Source organism: Rhipicephalus sanguineus, chromosome 6 (genome assembly GCF_013339695.2).
Source record: "Rhipicephalus sanguineus isolate Rsan-2018 chromosome 6, BIME_Rsan_1.4, whole genome shotgun sequence".
Classification (NCBI taxonomy): Eukaryota; Metazoa; Arthropoda; class Arachnida; order Ixodida; family Ixodidae; genus Rhipicephalus; species Rhipicephalus sanguineus.
In genome coordinates, this window is record NC_051181.1 from 127,078,439 (window position 1) to 127,105,228 (window position 26,790).

Below are 26,790 nucleotides of genomic sequence, written 5' to 3' on the forward strand. Positions count from 1 at the left end.
TTCTCGCGGTTGAGCTCTTTCTACGCGCGCGGTTATCGTACAAGTTATGCTCACCGCAGACAAGGGGAGAGTAGGAGGGGGGTCGGATCATGGAAGCTGGGACAACGAGATTAGACTGCTCCTCCCGGAAATGCATGCATAAATAAGGTGAACAATGCAGCTATAAGCAAAAGCGGCGACCGCTAACAAAAGAGTGAGATATTTATTTTTTTTTCGCCCTCATGAAATATTACGCAGGAAAAAAATGCGAAGGATGTCGACGAAGAGAAGGACGTAGAAGACGCGAGCAGCCGCCTGCAGAATGAATAACCAACAAGCTGCTCCACTGGACACGCCGCTTAAACCTGATGACGTAATCTTTCGATGAGACGCGGCAAGTTGTATACAAACGCGCCCGCACGAGAAGATATTATTCATAGATGTTTTGGAACTGTCAACAAACATCACCGCTTTCAATGAGGATAAATAAGCAGGAAGGTCACTGTTTGGGCTGCTTGGTGGTACATCTTTGACAAGGAAAATCCTTTTTTAGTGCCTCAAACGTTTGAAGAGAAGAATGGTACAGGACAAAGCGCGCTGAAAAGGTGTTTTGCTCCCCTTATCTTCATATTTCTCTCTTTTTTTTACTCTCCTTTCAATCTCCCCCATCCCATTTCCCTGTGCAGGGTAGCATACCGGTTATGCTAAGCTGGTTATGCTAAGCTGGCTAAGCTGGTCTCCTTGCTTTTCATAGATGAGTAAGCGCTTTCATTGGTCTGGAAAAAGGCGCGAAGATTGTGCTGAACAATGCTCTAATTTAGGAAAGCGCACGTTTCCACATGCGGGAACACGTTGTTACCTTGCCGGCCAGAACGCAATGCGTGGCGAAAGATCTGACAGCTAAACAGACAACAACAACAACAACAACAACAACAACAACAACAACAACAACAACAACAACAACAACAACAGCAACAACAACAACAATAATAATAATAATAATAATAATAATAATAATAATAATAATAATAATAATAATAATAATAATAATAATAATAATAATAATAATAATAATAATAATAATAGCTGTTGGGGATTTACGTCCGAAAACCGCAATAGGATTATGAGAGAGGCCGTAGCGGAGACCACATGGTGTTCTTAAACCTGCACCTTAAACGTGCACGGACCTCTAGCATTTCGCCTCCATTGAAATGCAGCCGCCGCGGCCGGGATTCGATCTCGCGACCTTCGGGTCAGCAGTCCAGAACCATGACCACTAGCGCAGCGCGGCAGGTTCATAAACAGAAGAGAGAGAAAGAGAAAAGGGGGGGGGGGGGGTTAATGGTCACGCGTGTTCTCTAACAGATAAAGAAAGGCTGGAAGAAAACAGTCTGCAACGGTTCCGAGAAAAGAGAACAAATAAAAAAAATAAAAAAAGAAGGTGAAAGAGCTCGGGAAACTCGCGTGATAAAAAAACACGTGTTTCCTAGAAAAGGAAGGGTGGACGAAGAAATAAAAAAAGAAAAAGAAGAGCGAGACGGATGAACTGTAGACTAAACGAAAAGATGGGTTCAAGGTGCGCACGTGGTTGGTGTATTTATAGATCGAAGGAAAACACGCCACCGATCGAGAGCTGTAGGGAAGAGCAATTTTTTGAGGAGCCAAGGGTAAGTAGACGAGAGAGAGAGATGGGAGAGGGTGAAGGAAAGAGAGAGAGTGCTAAGGTAGTCCGCAGGGGACGCGAACAATAGAAAAAAGCGAGTACAGATGGGTGGAGGCCGCGAGACAGATTCTTCCGTAGGGAGCATTTATCATCTTGCGATGGGCCGGAGTAGACGGGATGCGGGAGGTGGTCGAGAGGAGGAAGAGGAAGGGAAGTTGGTGGTGCGATTCAGTGCCAATTACATGGCCAGGCAGTCAGACACCAGCAGGTCGTCCCAGAAGAGGAAGATGATAGACCGAGAGAGAGAGAGAGAGAGTAAGGCGATAGATAGATCGGAGAATGATTGAGGACTAACGCCTACGGTAAAGCTACCGTATAGAGAAGAAGAAAGCCCAGCACGAAGACGGAGCGCCGAACGATGGTTTGAGGAAAGAATTGAGAAAGGGCTTGAGGGAAGGAAAGAAACGGGCGACCAGGTAAGTAAATAACACGGCGGACCCTTTCCGGGGCTGGGAAGAACGTTCGCGCGCCGAACAAGGCACGCGAGCTTGTTCCGAGCGAAGAGCGACTTAGCGAAGACGAATAGGAAAAAAGAGAGAGAGAGAGAGAGAGATAAGAGATCGCGAAGAAAAGAGCGAGGCGTGATAGCGCTAACACTGGGAAGAGGGAGAGAGAGTGAGGGGGTGAAGGACGACACAGCGTTCCTTGTAGGAGAGGCAGGAAGGAAAGGGGAAACAGCTAACGGTGCTATTAATTATTCATGCAGCCAATCAGGCCCCGATGGTGCGGAAGCGGCGGCCGCTTTGATGAACTAGGTCGCGCAAGACTTCCCTCCCGTTGTTCCTTGCTTTCCTGTCTTGCTTCTTCTTCTTTCTCTCGTTTGCTTTCCCAGTACGCTAAGGGAAACGCATTTTTTTTCTCTTATGTTTTCTTAGTGCACCTAGCCTCAGTTCTCCCGTTCTGATGCACGAAGAACACAACATTCGCCCCCTGTAAACGCATGTGTGTTGTACTTTCCAGACATGTTTACTATGTCTAACGGCACACGGATACGTGAAGGATACAGTGCTAGAGGTAGCTAAACAATCACCTCCGTGCGAAAACTGTCGTTTGACTTGTATATGTGCATTAGATGTTACGCGCTTATTGAAACAAATGGCGGATTTCAGTCGGTTTATAACAGTTAGTACAGCGAGCGGCGGGCCGCTTGCCTTGGGAATTTAGAAGAATCCAACAAATGCGCACTGCTTATTCGGAAATGATTCTCTTGTCATTATGCCTCCTGACATTGACCGGTTGTCCTTGCAACCTCGAAGAATATTTGGAGATTTCCTGTTTACTTTTCACGAGGCACTGCGGCTGGGGAAGCGATGAGATCGTGTTCTAAATTGTCACTCAAGGTCGGGCAATTCAACGAAAATGTCCTTCATCCAAGAAGAAGAAGACGCAAAAGTTCGATGCGGCTCAAAATAAAATACGCCCTCAGTACGGAAAAGACCGCTTCGCTTACAAGGCCTTTTCGCGAACAAGTGATTTGTCTCCGAAGATGCTACCGCGGAAATGCCTTTGTCATCTCTGGCCTTCGCTATAGTCAAAAGTCACAGGCTGTTCCTGAAAAGCCGTCACTACGGAAAAACTTTTTGAGACTTCAAGCTTTCAAGAACGGCCCGTCAGAGTGGCCTTTTCCCGTAGATTCAGTCGTGCGTGAAACGCGATGCGACGGATGCTTTTAGCAGCGAGAAAGAAAGTCGAACGACCTGCGCAGTACGTTGCGCGCGGACACGAGAAAACCTGCGCGGTCAACTTACACGAAAACGCTCACGCATCTCGATATCGAAGGCCGGAAGATTCCGAAGAGGGATATGGTGAAGCCGCTCGAGCGAAAGCTTGCAAATTGCACGCCCATATGTCACGACTCGTGATCACACTGTGCTTCCTTTTTGACCACCTCATTGTCTTTAACGTGCACTGTCATCGCATAGCAAACGGGCCTCTAGCATTTCACCATCGAAATGCCAGAGGCTCGTGTAGTGTTCGATGTCAGTTTACGTTAAAGGACTCCAGATGGTTAAGATGATCTGAAGCGCTCCATTATGGGCGCCTCATATTGCAGGTTTGCGACGTAAAGCCTCATACATTATTGCTATAATGATTGCTTGAAGCATCCTAATGATAGCGGGATACAAATGGCGAAAGCCGTATATGGGCACGTTTCCACGTATGACGCCCCATTATTGTGAGATGTGCACGCTGCTTATGTAAGCCATTAAAGTTGATCTGGAGCTAGTGATTTGATAAGTGCTTTAACACTTGAAACAGAGTAGACGGTGCACAGAGAAATCAGAACATGTGGTCAATATCCCTTTCTCTCTCTCTCTCTCTCTCCAATTTGCACGCACGGGCACACAATCTTAAGGACACTGCCATAGGCGTGTGAACAGGGGGGGGGGGGGCAAAATCTGCCCTATACATTGACTTACAAGAGGGGGGGGGCGCTGCGATGAACCTTCGCCCCCCCCCCCTAATGGTGAACCCTACGCACGCCTATGGACACTGCCGTTCTCGAGGTGACAGCGTCTTCCTTACACACAAGTTTTCCTTTGAATTACCGTGCAAGGACAAGCGAACACAAACGGACGTGAAATTTTAATCTAACACGTTCCCCCCCCCCCCCCCCCCCCGTGCCGAGATAGATAGATAGATAGATAGATAGATAGATAGATAGATAGATAGATAGATGGATAGATACACGCCCACGTATACATACATACATACATACATACATACATACATACATACATACATACATACATACATACATACATACGTACGTACGTACGTACGTACATACATACATACATACATGATAAAACGTGGCACCATGCTCCGAGACCCGTGAAGCGTGTTGCCAGAATGCGGGCCTCACCCTTTTTGTATACACACCATACGAGGCTCCGAAGAGTTAAACGAAGTCAGAGAAGAAGGAAGGCGTGGACAGGAAAGGGGCGGTATAACGGCAACGAGAAGGGACGAGTATAACGCCGAAGTAGTGCGAGTGTGCTCTCTTTTACTGCCCGTGTAGAGCTCGTGGCCCTCGAAACGCCCTCCAGGGGACCGCGACGGCATCGATTGTGCGCCCCTCCTTCCCTACCCAAGCGCGTGCCTCGCCACGTTGCAGTTCTCTTGGAGAATGGCAAAGAGTGGATGCGCTAAAGAAACGAGTAAAACAAGATACCCGAAGTGAAAAGAGCGAACGATGGAGGTGGTCAGGAGCATACACTCCTGGAGTGGAGACGACGCTTTGAAAAGTGAAACTCGGAGATACCCCGCCATGTCTCCATGTTATGTTCGAAGTGCCAAACATGCAGCGGGACGTAGCTCTGAGGAGGGAAGGAAAAGAGGATCGAGTGAGAGAGAGATAATATTCTTTAATGAAATTCCCGGAGAGGTTAGCCTGGTTTGTCGCCTGACTTGCTACTCCAGGTGTCGGGTGATGACTATGGTATATATACAATGATCACATATACATCATATACGCACAAATAGTACGTACAGTACTATTTGTGTGTATACATAAGAAGAGTCATTCATAAGCTTTAGTTAGGATCGAGTGGAAGGCCAGGGTAGGTTAGCCAATTCGGAATAACCGGTCCGCTACCCCACAATTGGGAAATGGATGGGGTAGTTTGAAAGTTAGAGGTACAGAGCAAGAGAGAGATGGGAAGCTAAAGCTAAAGAAATGAAGGTAAACGTGGGACAAGCGTCATGGAAAAAAGTAAGAAGGTGTATAAGGAGCTACGTATAGTGGTTTGAGGTTGGAGATGACGCTTACTTCTGCAACAAAGAAGGGATTTAGTGATTCTTGAAGGAAAGGTAAAGAAGTTGGGTTTGGAGTGCACGATGACTGTCTCTCCACTGAGGACACCTCAACCGAGACATTCACCGGGGAATGGCAATCAAAGGGACAGTAAGAGTGAAGAAAAGAGAGTTAGAAAGGCAGGAGCAGCAGGAGAAGCGCTGCAGCCGCCGTGGCGAGCGGCTGTTTGACGAGGCTCGCTTCATCGAGGAAGCAGACAGGGGCAGCGGGAGCATAGCGGCGACGATCGTCACAGCCGGAGGGATGTAGAATGTCCTGCAGCATCGCACAGGGCCTTAACGTCCTTGCACAGGACATACCGACAAGATTGCACTTGTTAGCGAGCTGCTTTCTTGCGTCTGCAAGTGCAGGGCAGTGCAAGGCGAAGCGTCGTCGGAGGGAAAGGAAAGGAGGGAGCAAAAATACCACCCCTTTCGCGATACGAATATCCAGAACACCGAGCACTAGGCCGTGGTACCTATCGCCCCATTAGAAAGAAATACCGGTGAATGTCCGGTGACGCTGGGAATCAAACGCCGTACCTCTCACGTGGGAGGCGGACGTTCTAACCACTACACCACAAATATAAACAGCTCGAGAGATACATGATGGACGGTATAGATGTGTCTCTCATTTTCGAGCGTTCTTTACGTTTCTGAATGTCGTTAACTATGTTTACATCATCTGTCCACAGACCATCGTTAACCGCCGCAGCTTTCTCCAAGGGACTTCCGCAAAGGGCCGCTCACCAAGAATCCTCGCTAGAGTTGCTATATATGTCACCCCTTAGGTAGAGCAGAGTTGCGCGTAGGCCCGCCATATTGCCTGGCTAGCAAACAGAGCTATGCGGAGAAGCCGTACTTTGTTTTTGCAGGCGCATTGTTCTTGCAGGCGACATGCCTCGCGTGTCGCCAATCGACATGTCTGTCGTCTCAAGTTCATCGACAACATGTCTGTCGTCGATGAACTTGAATGGCGATCAGTATTGTCAATCGAATTCGCTGCAGCGGCAGCAATTTCTGTATCGCAAAATACAGAAATTGGCCCGAGCATCAGCCTCTTCGACATTCACGGATGCTATAGCTACGTTTGGAAAGCCCATAGGGGCTACTCTGCTGCTTAAAGGTAGTATGTGCAGTAACTCTAATCCTCGCCATTCTCAAAATACCACAGAGAAAGCGGGTAGCCAAGACTGCCACTCCAGGTGCTCTTTTACTTCCGGTATTCTACGTAAGAGCCAACGGTAAGGAACGGCTAGGTGGTTCTTTCCAAAGGCCGTGGCTATCCCTGCGAAGCTCACTCGCTTCGGGGTGGAAGTGCAACCTCCTCATCCTTCCCCGTATTCGATTCCCGAGAGCAAACATCGGTTTCCACGAAAAGAGAGTCGAAAGACGAAACAAAAAGAAAGAAAAGAGTATAAAAAATAACGGTACGAAAGAAAGAGAAGGTCGGAGCCGCATCTCGGACAGGACGGTGACGCGATCTTCAAACGGCGCTTCTGGCCGATCTTTTGCGCGCCCCTTTTTGAACGATTACATTTCGACTGCCATAGGTGTACCATTTCGCTTCTTGTCGCGCGCGTTGTTTTCTTTTTTTTTTGTTTCTTTAAGTATTTGCTTTTCTTAAAGCAAGCAGGTTCTCTGCGTCTTTCGTGGTCGACTCTATTTCACCTCAGGAACAAGCAAACAGCGTCTCGCTGCAACTCGGCATCTTGGCGTACGCTTTTGCTTGGCTCGCGTCTCGAACAGTTTTCTCTGTTTACACGCGAAAGTTTGATTCTTTTTGTTGGGGTGTTTCGGTTTTGGGTTCGCTTCCTGTTTACAGGGCGCCTCCTTGTTCGCGGCAGAACGCCAGGAATCAATTGCACTTTTCGAAGCCGTTATATGTAAACGAGACTCGGAGAGAGCGCGCGTTAGAAAGGAAATGGAAGACGGACGCTAACCTAACGGGTTATAACTAGTGCTTTCTTCGTGTTTCAGCACTTTTTTCCTTAGATGGTTCTAGAGACGCGGGAAGTTGTTTCACGATTACTGTTACACGCGTGTTATACATAGATAACAAACAATACAAAAGAATCTTGCCCGAAGAAGAGTGTTCCGACATTCTCACAACATATTTCTTTTCTTTTTCTTTTTTTGAAGCTGAAAACTGTGCCGTATCGCAAGTAAAAAGTGATGACACTATAATATTAATTGTTGGGGTTTTACGTCTCCAAAACCAGGATATGATTATGAGAGACGTTATAGTGGAGAGCTCAGGAAATTTCGCCCATCTGGTGTTCTTTAACGTGCACCTAAATCTAAGTACACCTAAATCTAAGTGCCTCCATCGAAATGTGGCCGCCGCGACCGGGATTCGATCTCGCGACCTTCGGGTCGGCATTCGAGCACCACAACTACTAGACCACAGTGACGGGCAAGTGATGACACAACGCAACTACGAGGAATGGGTAATGCTTTCTTAGTCACTTTAATTTAGGACTGTGAAGTTCGTTTTAGAATATCGGGCTTAGAGCAATGGGTATTGTTCGCACATTACGCTGAACCAGCGGCAGCGCCAGAACGGAAAGCCTAGCAACCCGTGGAAGGAGGACTGGAGCCACGTGAAACTCATTCAGCGTGACACCTCGAATTGCTCAAGGCAAGGAAGGAGCTTCCGATAACTAAAAATATCCAAACGCGCATGCTCCGCACGACTCGGGCGTGTGTTTACGGTCTAAATGAGGAGATGCGAACGTTGAATAATGCTGACCTTGGTAAACCTGGGTCGATGAAATTTGAAATGTCATTTTCTTTTCATCTCTATAGTAACTGGAGTCGGCGACGCTGGTATGACCAGTTAAAAAGTGTCGTACACCATCTTGCTAGTGTGGGATGCCTACTTGGCGATTAGAGTGATGACGTACTTGAACTACAGCGTGAAGCTGCGCACAAGACACGACAAACCGGCGCTGAACTATGAATAGACAATTACACTTCAGTGTTTATTCGTCGTGTTTTTTTGTTTTTTTTCATAATGCGTACAGTTTAATACTATATCTATATATGTGAAGCCCCACCAAAGCCAGCAAACCGTTCTTTTACAATGATGTCATGATACATAGCCAAATTTGCTAAGGTCGAGTTGGAATGACGCCATCAGTATTGCGACATTGCTGAGAGATGAAGAAACGATCATAATACGTGCCTTTTCCCGAAGCGTTATTTCTTTTTATTATTTTTTGACAGCGCTATAGCGTCTGGTAACGCAACAGCGGTCGTAAACGACGGAACGGGCGAGCGTGTCAGAAAAACACAGGCGCGCACTTCCTGGATGTCGAAACAGAAACTAAAGCTCACATAAAGAATTATTAATTTATGACGGCTTCACAGACGCTCGCACGCATTTATTTAGAAATATACTAGCTTAGACCTCTGTTGTAACACCAAAATAAGTTGATAACGTCATGTCGGTGTTCCTATGAAGATCGGAATATGTAAAGGTAATTTATTTCAACGTCTACCGACATATTCGGCGCCGGAGAAATATTGCCGCGCTGCAGTCATTCAAGGTTTCATAAGGGCTCCACGGTGACATCGATTTGACTCGTTGATAAATGTCCATATAGGAGCGCTGTTTCTTTTCAAATCTTTAACGGCGCTCGAACAATATGTCACGTCAGAGATTACGACACCGCTACACATCTAAAAAAGTGACCGAGGAGATGAACAGTTACGGAATAGCGTCCAGATAACGTCGGCAACGCCAGCAATCGCTTCTCGATTTGAACCAATGAACGACGAGACGTTATGGGGAATTCACGCAGCGCCGCACGGTGGTGAAATTTCGGCCCGCGACGGCGCTGACGCTGAACAACGAGAACGACAAGGAGAACAAATATGAGAACGAGGAAGAGAGAGAGAAAGAGAAATTGACGAGAGAATTTTATTCGCGCCCACCCGCCCACAACGAAAGGCGAAGGTTTTTTGCTGCCGCGCATGCGTGCGCCTGTTAGCCGTCCGCTCGTTCTTGCAGGTGGTTACGAAACAAGGCAATATCGAGATGCGAAATACCTCGATACGATAGAAAGTCCCCCGAGAAAGGGAGGCGGGGGGGGGGGGGGGGGTGAGCCGGAAAGGCACAGTGAGATTGCATTTAGAATGGAGCCGGCGCCCCCGCGTGGCAGTGCGGGACGCGAGAATTGAATTGCGCACTCCACGCGACTGAAGCCTTCGTACAAACTTCGACCATTACATACATTTCGACAGTCTTTTTTTTTCTTTCTTTCTTTCTTTCTTTCTTTCTTTCTTTCTTTCTTTCTTTCTTTCTTTCTTCTTTCTTTTCTTTCTTTCTTTCTTTCTTTCTTTCTTTCTTTCTTTCTTTCTTTCTTTCTTTCTTTCTTTTTCTTTCTTTCTTTCTTTTCGTCATTCGTCTCAAGAACACGAAATGCGGTGGCACTGACGCGACTGCTGTACAATGGTATCTAGCGTTAGTGCGTCACCTCCTTTCCTGTATAAGCAAAGTTTACTAATATCCAACGCTCGGAATGCAACCCATGTGAAACGAATATGTCGTGAAGCGGCTGACTAAACGCTGAAGCCGCACAATAATAAAGTTCTTTGCCTGCCTGTCTGATTCACACTTGGTAAGCGAAGAGCGTGCGAAAACGCCAGAGCGGCCGGAAAACCGAGATCGCGCGCGGCGAGAACGTTCAGATTTGTTCTGCCGCTGCTGCATGTCGCTGCCACCGGTTTCGCCACCTTCTACCTAACCGTCAACAAATGAAAAAAAAAATGCATTCAATTTCGCCCGTTTCCAGAACTCCTTATTTCGTACCGAATTCAAATTATGCATGCAAAACTCGGAAAAGAAATAAAGTTTTCACGTTTTCAAGCTGTTGTTTCGGGCGATTCCCCAGCAGAAGCTACATAAGCGGACACGCCGACAGGGGCGGCGACAGATTCGCCCGGCTGCGAGAAAGCTACATATGCTGGGACACGCCTACTCGCCGCTGCTGCACCGTCTCCTATCTCCAGTCTTCTCGGAAATCTTAATCCAAATCAAGTTCTTGAGCAACGCGTCCTTGTAGAGGCTGTGAGTTTTCCCGTACAGCACGGGTAGTTTGCAATTGCGCCGACGAGAAAACCGCTCACTCGTTGGCCGCCATTTTGAATTTTCATCCCAATGTTTACGTCCACTAGTTTATGGGCTAGTTCTGCCAACGTACAGCTTCCCGTGAAGCGGGAAGGCGTTCCGCTATCGCTTGGCGGAAAAACTGGTCTCGGACCGATTTTTTTCGCCTCGGCCTCACCGCGTGGTTTTACGGCCGCTTAGGCGGCGAAGCGAGCGGATTTCTGGTGAGTCTTGCCGCTTTCGCTCGCTTCGAGGCCAAGTGTGAACGCGCATTAAAAGGCCGCTCACGTTCTACAGTGCGTTTTGTTGTATAGTGATTAATAAGTGCTCACCCGGCAAGACCGTGCACGAGCGCGGAGATTCCTTACCGCGAGTTTAGCAGATCCTCGAGCTTAACGGTGCGAAAGTTTAGCCGCTAAGCTCTTACGGTAGGTGCGTTCCACGTTCAACACGTTCCTACGAGAGAGTAGTGTCGTGAGACAAGACCACGTATTGACGATCGAACGATCGCGCGAACGAACCAAGTATAAGAGGAAAGTAAAATGAATAAGAGGTTCGAAGGAAGGCTAGCAACCGGCTTGGCGTATTCAAGAAACATGGGGGCGTGGTGTTGAAGGTTGGTGGCGTGACGAGCGAGCGTTGGACAAGGGAAGGCGGTAGGGCGTGGACCGATGGACTCCAGCGAACAATGGACCCCTGGGCAGGGAACAGGGCTCGGACACCGCGGTTCATAGGGGGAAAAGAACGACAGGGCGCGACGCCCCCGTCGTCTCCTCGTACTGCGCGTCTCAACCTCTCTGACGCGTCGTCTGAGAAAGCCCCGAGGACGGAGGAGGACGACGAGAAAGAGGCAGTGTGCGTGAGCGCTCAACTAAGCACGCCACGGGTGCTTCCTTCGCTTTAACCGCATGAGAAGAGAACGAAAGGGGGGCCTAGGTCAGTGAACAGTCTCGCCTAATGCCGGACAACTCCGTTATATATGCTTACGCTTCTTGTTCCGCTCGCTAAGCGTGAGAAAGAGAGAGAGGGGGAGAGAGAGGAGGGACAGATATAGAATGGATTCGATTCTTGGTGAACGTTGTTCGGGAAACCTAGCTGTTTGTGTTTTCTGTTGCTTCAGAGGTGGCAATGTGGGAGGCCAGTAGACGAGTCCAGCTGTCCTTGCGAATTTTGCGATCGTGGCAGTTTGGGTGTGTTGGCAAGACATAGTGTTTAAGCGCGCAACCAGACGAGGACAGAAAAGAACGCGTACTCTTTTCTGTCCTCGTCTGGCTGTGCGCTTCTGTCCTCGTCTGGCTGGCGTGTGGCTGTGGCTGTGCGCATGATCAGGGGGCGAGTGTCCGCGCACGCCTATGCTTGCGAGCGCTACTTCTGGTGGGCTCTTGTATCGTGTACACACTCGCATGAAGAAAGTGTAGTTCAGTATCACTGTCAGGTTTCTAGAGCAGTACGGGGCACTGCCATATGATGTCGGAGAGACCTGCTATCTGGGCAGGCCAGGATCGACACTGTGACTGCAGGTGCCGGGTATAAGAAGCATGCGGGAAACAAATGCTCCACCATGAAGTCCAAGAAATATAAGAATAGGTGATTGCTCAGTTTCATTTCAAATCTATGATTAATAAGAGAAAAAAGAAAGAAATATATGTAAGTAGACGACAAGACGGTCTCTGAGTTTGCTTATGCTGTTGTCCAAAGATTAACGAATGAACGACTGTCGAAAGGGCACGAGAACAGCCCTTGATGAACTTGCAGCTGTCTTTAGCTGAAGTTTCGCGAATGACCAGTGGTGGAGAAAGGCACGTACCTCCAGTCCAGCTCGAGCGGTTGGTTGGTGCAGCTGGTGAGGGCCACGTCGGCCGGGTCGTTGCCGCCGGACCGCGCGCGGTAGGCGGGGTACAGAGGGTCACCCGGGTAGCCGGTCTCGGTGAACACGCCGTACCGGTAGTGCGCCCATTCCCGTACGAACACCCGGTCTGTGAGAAACGAGAGTGTGAATTGATTAATATTGAGGCTATCGTGCAACATGAAGCCCGAGCTATCTGGTTGAGGACAAAAACACACCTAAACAAGTTCGCGAGTGGCTAATGCGTACGCGCGATAGAGAGAGAGAGAGGAGAGAGAGAGAGAGAGAGAGAGAGAGAGAGAGAGAGAGAGAGAGAGAGTTAGGGAACTACTCAGTACATTTAAAAAAGAATGCCAGAATATTCACCCAGCAGGACCTGCAGAAGGTGCCCTTCTCGATGAAGCGCCGGAGCACTTTGTGTGGGTGCATTAATTAATTGTTGGGGCCTAACGTCCCAATACCACGAAATCCATATTTTTCTTCTCGGTCGATATACTGATCCTCCCCCGCCCCCCTCCGAATGTTTTCTGCACTTAACGTGCTTTTCCACTGCCTCCAGGATCGAAGGCATTGCAAGATTTCTGCACTTCACCTGGATTTTGCATTGCCTCCGTGATCGGCACACCTTTGATCAAACGACACTGTCATGTGACGTCATAGGGTGGCGTCATCACATGCTGATGATTTTTTGCATCACTGGTGTCGACGCCGGCACCCCAGGATGCTGACGCCACCGACACTAACGGTCAATTTTCTCGATTGATGAGGCATGCAAGGCTTTCGCCTTAATAATGTCCCCTATGCCTTCCTTGACGTCATTCTCCATTGCTTTCACTGAGTCGCATCTAACAAAGAAAACGAGCCCTTGCCTAATCCCCCTCCTTTTGTTCTATTTCCCGAAATGGGTGACGTCATCACGACACTCACCAGGCGGACCGTACTTGCTGGCCGCGGGGCCTCCTTCCTCGAGCAGCGCTAGGAAGCCCGCGCTGATGGCGAGTCTCTTCGCGGCCTGTCCACAGCCGGCGTGCTGCACGGTGAACGGGTTGTCGCCGAACGGCCCTCCCTGGGGCTCAAGCCGCAGGTCGGCGTCCCGGTGCAGCTGCCAGCCGGCGCGGGTCACAGCGGGCGTCGGGGCTCGCGCCCACGTCTCCTTGGGACCCCAAGACTTGGGCACCAGCACGATCACTTCTTCCAGGAAGGCCCGGTTCCGCGTCGACTGGAACAGGCTGATGGACGCGTTCCGCAGAAGCGCCTGCACACGACGAGCACAGGAAGAAAAAAAAGGACGTTTTAATGGAGGCTGGGCGTGTCAGGCGTGCTACAAGTGTGATAACAGTTACGTGGGAGTCGCGCAGTGCGCCTGCGCGTGCTAACACGGCTGTGTATAAAGCAGGGAAACTTTTCCAAATGAAGCTTAGTTGCGAGTAGCGCTTGTCCTGTGTATCTGTGTTCTTTCTTTGTCCTGTGTCGAATTTACGATATCCGGTATTCATCACCCGAAAGGATTTCTCTCGAACTCTTATTTCATTGTGCACTGAAGTGATGTCAGTCGCACAGCATTTGGGTCTTCGCGACCACAACGCTTCGACTTCAAGACTGTCATTCCGGCGACGTTGGGGGCGTTAGTGAACTCTATTCTAGAAGCCATAGACGATAAATGAGAGTTACCTCCAGTCGGGATAAGCCGTTCGAAAGACAGCGTTACACTGGGACCCAGGAAAAAAAAAAAGACAAGAAGACTCTGGTTTAAAACAAAGAAGCAAATAAGAAATAAACAGTTAATATGAAGCTCGGTGTACTTGGTAAGGTGACGCGCAATAAGCGAGGCAGAAAACTGAGACAGGCGGGACCAGCGCTACTAATAACTCTTGTTAGTATATAGCGATCACTTTACCAGGTATGCATCACCAACTGGCCCAAACGTCCACTCTCTAAACAGGAGGCTTTCGCCGCCTCAAACAAACGAGACAGGTTAGGTTGGAAGCCGCGAAAGCAAATGTTACACAAAGTTCAAATTAGCTTATAGCACCCGACAGCGCGCAAAATTTACAATGAGAGCATCAGCGTGCAGTTCACTTGTATATTCGTGGTTCTCGAAAGAGAGAAGTTATCGTTCACCAGTTTTGTGACGCGAAGATACAAAAAGAATTCTGCATTTACTTCCCTTGTAGCTTTGGTTGTGTTACATCACGTTGTTTCTTTGCTTTATTCCTTATTGCTCCTAAAATGAGGTTGCCTTATGGCATAGTAAATATGTAATGGATGGATGGAAGAACTTTATTTACGTGTTGTTATATGTAACAACACGTAAATATTAATGCAGCCCCACATCGCGTCCAGTATAGGCTCTGAGATGCCAGTCGTCTTGACTCCGACACACCGATCCCTGCCGCACGTGAAAAGGCATACGGCGTGTTTTGCTTTTTTTATTTATATTTACAAAGAAGGAGTTCATGCCATTTGCGCGTTGCGAGCGGAAAACGGAAGAGTGATGGCACGCAATGCGGAACGCGTTCGCGTTTTGCGGGAAGATTGAACGAAACGCGTTTTTGAATTCGCCTCCGAAGAAGCATACGTTCGACCGTTTCCGGGTTTGCTTTTTCTCCCCCCCCCCCCCCCAACCCTTTTCGGCTTTCACCGAAACAATGGCTTCAAAAGCGAGGCAACGCTTCTTGAATTCGCGCCTGTGTGGGTTAGTCGATTTCCTCACTTGTAGAAAAAGGTGTCGCCGGAGACACGAGTGCTATACGTGTAGGCTGTCGAAGAGGACTGTAGCCACTGGGCCAGTAAATGTCGAATGTAGTCCAATACGACTTAAAGGGCTCCTAAACCAGCCCCGATAATTTTTTTTTAACATTTCAAGCAAACGCGCACATCGATTTCAGAATGTCGTCACGATCAACAATGCCAAACGAGGCAGCACTACGAGCCACAGTCGCGGCGCAAATTTCAGGAAACAATTCTTTCTCCTCTCGGGGCATTTCGGTAATCCCCAGCGTTGACCGTGACGTCAACATTCGCGTCTGCTCATGTCACCCACAAAAATAACCTGTTTGTCTGTTTGCAGGTACGCGCGCTCGCCGCTCTTTTTCCTCGCTTGGTGAGAAGGAGCACTCGGTCAGGAGGAGATACGAGCCGTCGAACGGAGCATGGCGAAGGAAAGAGCGAAACGAGCGAGGGCCTCTTTTGGATCATCAAGCGCGTGTAGCTCCACTATTACGGCACCGTTTGAAAAATTCTCACGGCTGCGTGTTCGTTGTAGGCTCGTGCACAACTGTGACGCTAACAAAATTTCGACTTCTGGCTGATTTATGGGACCTTTAAGGAGTCCCGAGAGGCCCCTCCCAAACGACCGAAGCGCAACAGCCGATCGCCCCTCCGCGACAAAAGAAATAGTCCCGTTCATGCACTCGGCCATGTTCTTTGAAGGCGGAGTCACCGGCCGTCCGGCTCATGACGTCAATCTGGAGTGCGCGTCCATTGGTGCAGGCTTTTGTGCATCCGCCTTTGAGGAGGAAATGCCGCGAACTTCTAAAGTTGTATCCGACTACAGCGAATATTGGTGACGCGGTGCGTTCATTCTCCCTCCCCTCAACGGGGAGGAGGGGGCCAGCCTTGCCTCAGGGTGTTTTCAACCTGCATTAGAAGGTCGTATGTATGTATGTATGTATGTATGTATGTATGTATGTATGTATGTATGTATGTATGTATGTATGTATGTATGTATGTATGTATGTATGTATGTATGTATGTATGTATGTATGTATGTATGTATGTATGTATGTATGTATGTATGTATGTATGTATGTATGTATGTATGTATAACCTGATTTTGGAAGTAGGAAGCAATTGAACGCTCAAACTGACCACGCAAACATCATTCATCTCAGTTTTTTTTTTTCATGACTGAAGTCAAGACAATAAAAAAACAAGAAAGAAATGTACCACAATCAGACGCAAGACGAGATTTACTTACATGGACGGTACTAAAGTAATACCGGTAACACACGGTGCACTGCTGATCGCGATTAAGCCCATGACTGGCCCCCTTCTGCAGCTTGTCTAAAGAAGGCAAACACGATGAAATAGTTCCGTCCAGATCAGGCCCGATCTCGATCGAAAGTGACCGTGTCACACCGGTATAAGGTAGTCAGAGATAGATAGATAGATAGATAGATAGATAGATAGATAGATAGATAGATAGATAGATAGATAGATAGATAGATAGATAGATAGATAGATAGATAGATAGATAGATAGATAGATAGATAGATAGATAGATAGATAGATAGATAGATAGATAGATAGATAGATAGATAGATAGATAGATAGATAGATAGATAGATAGATAGATAGATAGATAGATAGATAGATAGATAGATAGATAGATAGATAGATAGATAGATAGCAAAGCTTCGAAAAGTCTCTCTCAAGACAGACAGGCGGCACAGGTGAACCAAATAGGAAATGGGCAGCGAGAAAGCTTGCGTAAGCAGCGCATAGACATTATGCCCACGTTTGCTCCAATAGTAGACAAAGACTAAAGAAGAGTATGTAGATGAAAAAAGAAAAAAAAAAGAAGAAAGATATAAAGAACAGGAACGGGTTATAGGTTGGAAGGAGGAAAGAAGACGACCACGCAGACTCGGGAATGAATAAGGAAGACCGACATTCGATGCGAAAGCGCAATTTGGCCCCGCGTATGTACTACGTTTAACGTCAGCGCGGCCCGAGATCCATTTTTCCGACGGCCCAACATCTGATCCGACCGCTACCACTAGCAACTTTAGCCATCTTCGCATTTTCTTTTCTTTTCTTTTTTTCGCTTAGCGATCTCCCCGGCTAGCTCACAGAATCACGAGCTTTCGTTGAGCCTAAGTAGATGAGATAGCCGGTAGCGGTTTGCCCGCTCCCTTTTCCCCTCTGATAAAAGAAGATAGCGAGGGCTGAGCGTTCTTATTTATATCTCTAATGCGCGTACCGCGGCGTGGTTGCGTAGTATACACAGACGTCTGGTAGCCGTATACAAACGACGTCTACAGAAAGTCTGTTCAAGACGAAAAAAAAAAAAAAGAAGGGAGAGTCGTCTGCTTGCTACCCGGCGCTGCGGCGGCGCCATCAGATATATAGCGTCTGCTCTGGACTCTACGGGAAATGGCGAGGGGTCGATCTAGTGTAAGTGCCGGGAGCGGAGCAACGGATAACTCAACTTTCTTTGGGAACTCGGGTCTGCGGTGTTGAGAACTCGCAGAATCACGTTGGTCGGGTTGTTGACCAAGTCGCCGCTCGTGCTGAAACCGCATATACTACCGTCCATTCTTGTGTAAACGTTCATCTGTCTTCTGCTCTGGTCACGGTAAACACAAGACGGGTGCGTTGTACGTGAACTTGATGTGTATGTGTGTGCGTGCGTGCGTGCGTACGCGCGCGCGTTCAAAGCCCATGGATTTACAAAATCAAGTGCGAACAGTTTTCCAGAATGCATAGTCTTGCGCGCCTTTTCACTTTTCACCAATATACTCAGACTTGTGTATCTAGGCTCAGACCATACCATACGCAAGAGATCTTTGTGATTTGAGTTAGTGTACATTCATGTACATTCCCCAATAAACACGGTTTGTAGTGTAGCGCGTGTTCTGTGTATACGTCTTACTTTTGCCTCCGTTTCTTTACACATAGAAGAAGCTTCTTTCTTTCTTCTTTGTTTGTTGGACATTTAGTAATGGAATACCAGAACGTCGAAATCTTCATAATCTTTGTTACCATGATCATCACAAGTTGGTTACAAGAATTATATATATATATATATATATATATATATATATATATATATATATATATATATATATATATATATATATATATATATATATATATATATATATATATATATATATATTTGAACGTGTAACAGGTCGCATACGCGACGGAGGCAGAAACGACGAAGTGGCTAGCGCAGCGATATCTTTATTATTATTATTATTTTTGCCAGTTCATTTTTGTTTGCGTTCCTGTATTACATGTTCAGATCTCGACTACACCGCACCTCCAATCTGGAGATTGCTACGACGTTAAGCTCCGTTTCTTTTTTTTTTTTCTGTACAGATTAAGCAACACCGCTCTTATGGACACCTGTGACGAAGAGGCTGAACACGTATTCAGACTTGAAGAAACCGCTGATGCCTGCACATCTCTATTAAAAACAAAAAAAAAACTAATTTTAATTTTAAAAGTCCAGGCAAGTTCGGTTTACCTGTAGCATGTTGGAGTGTGCCGAGCTCAGCACGGAGAATTGCTTCGTGGCCGAATATCGCTTAGCGGTTAAGTCCAGACGTCTCGACCGTGTTTCGCAAGGGGGACTCGGTTTCGAAGGAAATTCACCCCCGCTTCTAAATCCACGAGAGTCAGCGGGATTACGTCTCCCACTTTGGGAATGAAGCCGTAACGTTAACCCTGGGCACGTGTAAGATTGAGCAACGAAGGTCGTTTCCCTAAAAACTGGCCGCATACTGTGTGCCATTTTTTATTAATGTATTTATTGCGATTTCCGTAGCTTTTGCTCGAGGCACGCGAGCGTCCAGTGACATTTCGACAGTCTAAAATGCCGGCCGACTTCGTTTTTCCTCTTGTCGATCTGGTGATGCAATTATACGTTGAATTATAATATTTAATTACCTTCTTTAATTTACCTACGATTTCGTTGGGAATACAGAAATGAACACTACTTGAAATCGCGAAAGAAAAATATCATTTATAAGCGCCCAACATTAGTAATATGCACCCGGATGTGCTTGAAAGCAATTATTTGAAATAAGTTTGAGCACTTAGGCATACACACACCACTACCTCTCTCTCTCTCTCTCTCTCTCTCTCTCTCTATGGACCCCAAACTGGGTGGGCGGCCCTTGTACAGCGGGTTCGGCAATGGCCTTTTCATTTCGCTTACACCCTTTGCAGAAGGCTGGTCCTCCAGCCGAAACTGTCAGGGTAAAATAAATATTTGTTACCTATATTGTAGTACGAAGTCTTTCACAATTTTTATTACGCTAGCCAGAAGAAGTTCTCGTTATCATATATATATATATATATATATATATATATATATATATATATATATATATATATATATACACACACACGTGTGTGTGTGTTCAACAGACCAGACGATAAATAATGAAACAACACGCATCTCCACGAAGTGAATCATGACGAGTGGTCGAGTAGGTGTGTAAGCACGGACGCCGACATACGGATGGACGGACATGCCTCGGCCCTGAGGTGCTTCGCCCCTAATATGGCTTGCGCAACTTTGCGCTACCATTGCCTTATGCACAACAGTGTTTCGGTCCGCCGGCCTAACCTGTTGAAATATAAGACTGAACATTACAGCAAGTTGCGTAAGTCTTATCATTACAGATATATGAAACGTCTCCGTCGTCATGACAACTGGAACGTAATGTCGTCATCATACACTACGTAGCTAAGCGCTTTCTGGACGCTGGACGCGTGACATGTGAAACTGTGTGCACACTTCGAAACGAAGCGAGTCCCTCGTCCCATTTACGCAAAGATATACGGCATGTTCCAGCCATATGCAGGAATAAACCATGTATATAACACGCATGACGTGCAGCGTATGTATAAAGTCTAAGACGCATTTTCTCTTACCTGAGAAAGCGGCGGTTGTAAAATAGTTTCTAGAATCGTTTTTCTTTTTTCTTTTTTTGTCGACGAATACGAGAAAAGACGGCACCGCTTTCTAACGCGGTTCTATTTCTCACGCACGGCAAAGCGCAACACGTGGCGGCAATTAACGCAACGCCGTCCATGCATACAGGCGCGGCAGCGCCACTGCTGCCTCTAATTAGCACAAAGCGGCCGTATCGTGCATAATGCACACCGCGGGTCGAATGACGGCGCCGCGATGAACGACTATTGAGAACCGTTCGTGTAATGGTTAATGACTGGGCAATTCGAGCGCCGCCCTATGTAGCTCCGCATGCGACCCCACATTTTGCGCGCGAGCTCAAATTACCGAGTCATTAAAGCGTTCCGACGGTGGCACCTCGTGCGCGCACGACTTTTGAACGGCACATCGCGCTTGCCGACTCATATATGTGTAAAGTATGTGCGCGCTGATCGAATGTGAAGCCAGAACAATGGCTTCGCCTGCCGCCGCTAATTGCCTGTTTAGTGACTCTCAAATTTCACACGCTTGCCCCCACCGTGGTGTAGCTTAGCGAGTGCTTAGCGTCGCGCTCCTAAACCTCGAGGGCGCGGACTCGATTTTCGGCCACGGCGGCCTCATTTCGACGGGAGTGAAATGTAAAGAACATCCGTGTATTTAGATCTATCGGTGCACGTTAAAGAACCCCAGGAAGACAACGTTATGACAGACAGACAGACAGGCAGATAGATAGATAGATATTATTATGAGGCACGCCGTTGTGAAGGGCTCCACCGAAATGCGACCGCCGCGGCCGGGATCGAACCCGCGACTTTCGGGTCAGCAGCTGAGCACCGTAACCACTGTACCACCGCGGCGGACTGGCAATTCATTAAATTATTGATACGCCTGGCATGTATAATGTGATGTGCCAAAACACCACGGACGCGCACAGATATATTTTCACGGGTACGTGAAATTCAACTCCTGCTTCTCAATGATACTACGGCGCAAATACTCCCCTTAACAATATAGTGTAAGAAGAAAGTATAGTCGCCCTAATCTTGAGCGGCAATTTTTTCTGTGTCTTCCCCATATGTCTGAGTTAAGTTCGAAAAAGGGTGAGGGCAAATGGTGAGGGCACAGTGTATTCCTTGGGTTAACACTGTGCTTCGTCGCAATGCCGAAGCTGATCTCAGAGGCCACGCAGAAAGAAGCGCGTAGTTCAAATCTGCTCCGCCAGGGGCTGCAACAGTCCCAGCTGCTCGCAAGAAAACGGAGTGATCTTTCAATGAACTGATTTAATTAATTTTAATTAATTATTCTGAGAGTTAATTGGCCCTTGTCTTAAGTAAACTTACCCACCGATATCATACGTATACGATATAACTCTTAGCACAAACCAGAACCATCGATATCGTACCCAGTTTTATTTTTTTAAACAAATTTTATGAGTATTCTTAAAACCGTAAGTAAGAGCGCGACCGGAAGTGCTCGGAAGAAGAACAGGAGTGTTCGGCGCTCGTGCCTCTAAATTGAAAAGTCCCGTGACAGTATAAACTAAGACGTGCTCACGGCCTTAAAACCGATGAGTTCGCGATTCGGGACGTTTTCAAGTTGATGGTCCCTCAGAGCGCGGTTGGGGCGCCGCCATTAATTTAACTTACGCACGAATCGAGCCGTATAGTGGAGGTACATATATATAAATATACGCAGAAGAAGAGATCGTCGAAGGGGCCCGAAATAAATGACGCCGTCGGCGCGAGCTACCTTTCCGATCGATGTGCGCGCTTTTCATTTCGCCCCTCGCGAGACCATAAATAACGAGCGCGCTAACCAGTCACGCCAGCAGCAGGGCGTGGTTAAGCATCGGGGCCCCATTAATCACTTAACACCTATGTCGCGCTTCCCCTTCCGGCCAACAGTTCGGCTCTCCTTGGTTCGGAGCACTTAGGCTGAAAGCGAACGACCATTTCCTTTCCCTTATACGTACCTACGTTTCCAGTCGGCCGCATGTCGATATCTCTCGCGTCGACTAATGACAATACCGTGCATCCTATAAGCCTTAATCGACCAGTGGCTCCTCTTTAATCGAAGACAGTGTTCACCGCAGACCGCTATGTAGCTGAGAAAATGGACGGTGGCCATCTCAGAGCCTCGTTTCGGTTCTGCAGCAGCCAACAGACTTAAAGGGACACTAAAGAGCAAAACGATTTTTCTCGCATTAATAAAGTAGTCTTCCACGATACCAAAAACACCACGCTTGCTGCGAGAAGACGCTTAATAAGCGAGAAAACGCGCAAAAAGAAAATACAGGTGGCGACGCCACCTTGGAATTCCCGCACCATTTGCCGTGACGTCACATATTTTTGACGGCGCCTGCTTGGGCCTACGTAGTTCCTAATCGGTTAAATCGAAGTACGTTGTCCTCTGAGGGGGCCAGAGACTTGACATAACGAGTTTGTGGAAATTTCGTCGAGCCAGTGGCGCCAAAGTACGTTAAATGCTCTTTGAAATTTTTTACGTCACGAATTACAAAGTTCGGCGCGAAACTTAAATATGAAACTTTGAACTAGGTTTTCTCCTCTAATAATAAACTTATGGTGGTGAAATAAACTACACAAGAGTTCTCAGAGCACACTTTATCAATCTAAACCAATTCATTGTTTCTCTTTAGTGTCCCTTTAAAGAAGAAAAATAAAGGAAATGAGTGTAAATGTGACGTCATGTAGCTACACGCAGAACTTCCCGTCCGTGAGTCTGCCGGTCTCTTAGAATGCTAGGTGTTTATGCATGTGCTTATTAGAGGCACGAGCAACGAGAGACACTCTGTTTCTCTTCCAAGCACTTCCGGTCGAGCAATTACTTCCGGTATTCCGAATATCCGAAAAAAGTCTGAAAAAAAAAACACTGGTACGAAATCGATGGTTCTGGTTCGTGCTAACAGTTATATCGGATACGCATGATATCGGTGCATACCTTTACGTAAGGAAAGGGCCAATTAACTGTCAGAATAATTAATGAAAATTGAATGAATGAGTTCAATGAAAGAGCACACGGCTTTCTTGCGAGCAGATGGGATCGTTGCAGCACTTGGCGGAGCATATCTTAACCACGCGCTTATTTCTGCATGATCTCTGAGATCAGCTTCAGCAGCTGTCGACACACAAAGTTAAACTAAGGAATGCACCAGGACACACGCACGACGACGTGCGAGTACCAATACCAGACACCCAAGTCAAGGATTAAGGTTGCCTCCAATTTTTTTTGAGTTTTTTTTTACCAAACAACGTGTCAGATAGTGCATAGCCCTTCCCGAATTCCGCCGCTCCACTCTGCACGTATGGGCTCCTTTCGCGCAAGTATTCCCGTCATTTTCAGTACGCGGCGGGCTAGCAGCTTCGTCCGAGCTCCCTTTCAACGATGCTCTTCTTCCGTTTCCGTCATATATCTCTTAATCACTGCCTATCCTCTCATCTCCCCTCCTCTCCGCTCACGTATAACCGACAAAGTCGTATCCAGTCTGGACCCTTAAGGATACAGAAGAGCTCCCGCCCTTCACTATCCACAGCAGCAGCTGCAGCAATGACAGCATCCGAAAGCACGACCACACGGCGACTCTCTTCTCTATCTCACACTTTCCCATTTTCCTCTTCTTTCTCAACTTATCTTCCACACTAATAAAAAGTCGGTAAGGTGGAGCACGTACCCTTAAAACACACACACACACACACACACACACACACACACACACACACCACACCCACCCACCCACCCACCCACACACACACACACACACACACACCCACACCACACACACACACACACACACACACACACACACACACACACACACACACACACACACACACACACACAAACGCACGCGCGAGCGAGGGAGGGAGGAGAGAGAGAGAGAGCTCCGCTCTTCCAGAGAAAGAAAAAGGACGACGCGGAGCTTCGTTAATGACCGTCCGGACGCCGGCGACAGACGACGGGCTTAATCGGCATCGAGTCGCCTCTCCCCTCCCCCAGCGTTCCTTCTTCTCAGAGACCCTCCTTCTCAGCGCAGCTCACCACATCCTCCAACCATTCTGCCTTTTTTGCTCCGGCCCTCTAAGCATGGCGACGGAGGCACAAAAGCGCCGAACAACACCGGTGGTACGTGTCTGTGTGTGTGTTTGGCCCGAGAGGGAGGGGGGGAGGGAGGCTTCAGCCCTGAAAGGAGCGCCATAGGGGTGCCCTAGAAGCCAGCTGACTTCATTACCGCCGCCCTAGCTGCTTTTGCCTTTGCGCTACGCTCTTGAGGGCCCGCGGCGGGCTCGTTCGCGTGAACGGCCCCGGGAGCAAAGATGGAGGCAGCCGTGGCTTGACTGGGGTCGCTGCGAGATTCGAGCTACGGGTAACCCCACCAGACACACGCTCGGACTCGTCTTCAAAGGAGTCGGAGCTGCGGCTTGTTTCGTTGTTTCGAGGCACGTGCATACCCTCTTCCTTCCGGTCTCCCTTTCCACATTAGCGACATGAAGAATCTGTGACTTTCGGCGGCTAGCATTCACTTTTTTCTTTGCATCATCTTGCGCTCACAGCCCAAAGTTCTGAAATGTGCTTCTTAAAAGGTTGCACAAATTACGTGCCTTAATCCCCATAATCAGTGTCTCTTCCTCTCTCTCTACCAGCTATTGCAGCTAAATGGCATCGCAAACAAATATGCAGTGAGGAAGTACTCGAGAAATGTCTGTACTCGAGAAATGTCTGCACTAATGTCTGTCGAGATAGTGCGCACGACCACGCCCTTTTGATCAAAGTTCGTGGTTGCTGCCCGAACGACGCAGCCACCCACCGACACCGTTTCACGTGCCTCCGCGTGACGGAGAGGGCCGGCGCGTTTCACCTCTGCTTGAGCCTCGACTGGCTGTAACCCCTTGCACGCTTTCGCTCGCACATAGAACATGCAACGCGCAGGACGGTGTTATCGATTTGGACTTTAGACGAAACATCACGGCGACGGCGACGGCAGAACTGCGCCTCGAGAGTGCAAGTAGTTTCTATAGCAGTTAAAGCATCGAACTGTCCGTCTACATCAGCGCAGCAAGATCCTTCACCTTTCGTTGTTCGTTCTGGTGACGCTCGTCTCAGGCACTATAAGCGAGTTTGCGAGTGTGGCGCCTTCTACGGACACCGTGGCCACGGTAAACAGCAGTTACTCACGTTTTCGCCGTTAATAATTGCGTCTCTCTTTCGCGCTTGTTACTTTTCTTCCTTTGTTTACGCGTGACACGGCGCAAAGCAACTTTGGACCTAAAGGGCGCCACCTGATACGAACACAAGCTACAAAACTCGCTGCGGCGGGCGAAATTGCGCGCGAATGGGCATCTCGGAGGCACGCGCAACGATCAACGGGCTTCTCACAGGGCATTTCAGCGCAGCCGCAGAAATCACGAAGCTAGACAATCTGTCTTGTTACCACGCGTAATAAAACACCTTTCGTTTCTTCCTACGCACCATCAGCGTACATTCAAGATGTATAATTAACGTATATACGCTTCCGTTTGTTAGCTCGCGCAGGTCTGACGGGACTCTAACACGGTCCACACGTGTCTCGTAGTTTAGTTTAAGTAAACGCACACTCTCGAATAAAGCAAGTTGTTCTGAAAAGAACCGTGCACGCGCAGTTTGACTCTGGGCGAAAACGAAGTAATATAAACACAGCGGCAGCATTTCGCTGAAAAACGGCTGCAGACCCAAAGAAGAGGGAAGTTAATGCTTTGGGACGGCCGGTAATTGATTAAACTTGTTCATCGTTCTCCCTGCCGTCAAAACAGCGCTTTATTAACTCAATTCCCGCTACTCCCCCCTCACTCTTTTTTTTTGTTGCCTCAGGAACGGAAGAGCTAGCAGCATACAGGAAATGAGAAGCTCTGAGAAATTATGCAATGTTAAGGGGGTGCGGAGGGGGTGGGGGTGGATAACAAAGAAACATTAATAATCCTCAGTGAAGAAGTACATCATGGACTTCTTCCGAAGCTTTCAACGATTTTGAGGCGACGCCGTCCGACGTTAATGAGAAACGCCACGTCATGCGCGCACGCACGCACGCACACACACGCACGCACTTGGGAGCGTGCACGCAGAAACAGATACGAAGAAACCTGCAGAATGATTTTATAAACCATGAAGTAAAGAACAAAACCTAGAAGCAACTTCTATGCGCAGTATGGACACATTTACACGGAACAAATGGGAAACGCCTTGTCAGGCACATACGTATTACGTGAACAGACACACAATGCATTCTCAGTGGAAACAAACACTCGCTCGCATGCATGCACAAAGAGATACGAGGAAACGGAGCGCCTGTATCAACCGTAAAAAAAAAAACTAAAACTAAAGAAAACAAAGAAGAAAAACACAAATTCTCCAGAGATACATATTTACAAAACGAGGAAGCGATTAAGACGCACGTTAGACCGATCGCGTTGAAGGTTAACGCGTGTAGTTCAGATTATTAAACAAAAACTTACCGAGCGATGCGTGCTTGCGGAAAGGAAACGTAAATATTGAAGCTTTTTTTTTTTTTGCGATTAAGTGCAAGGAAATGCTCGGTTTACGTGGTAAGCAATCATCTTGGGTGTTGAAGTTGCAACGAAGCGGTTTGTGCTTGC

At 47.8% G+C, this 26,790-nt stretch overlaps 1 protein-coding gene across 1 annotated transcript in view; it reads right to left on the reverse strand.

The window, feature by feature from the left end:
• Positions 1–26,790, reverse strand: part of LOC119397528 (calcium-activated chloride channel regulator 2) — a 571,535-nt gene that overhangs the window by 72,779 nt on the left and 471,966 nt on the right. Inside the window, 2 exon segments of the mRNA XM_049417066.1 lie at positions 12,418–12,586; positions 13,384–13,711. Of these exon segments, the coding sequence (XP_049273023.1) occupies positions 12,418–12,586; positions 13,384–13,711 (497 nt within the window).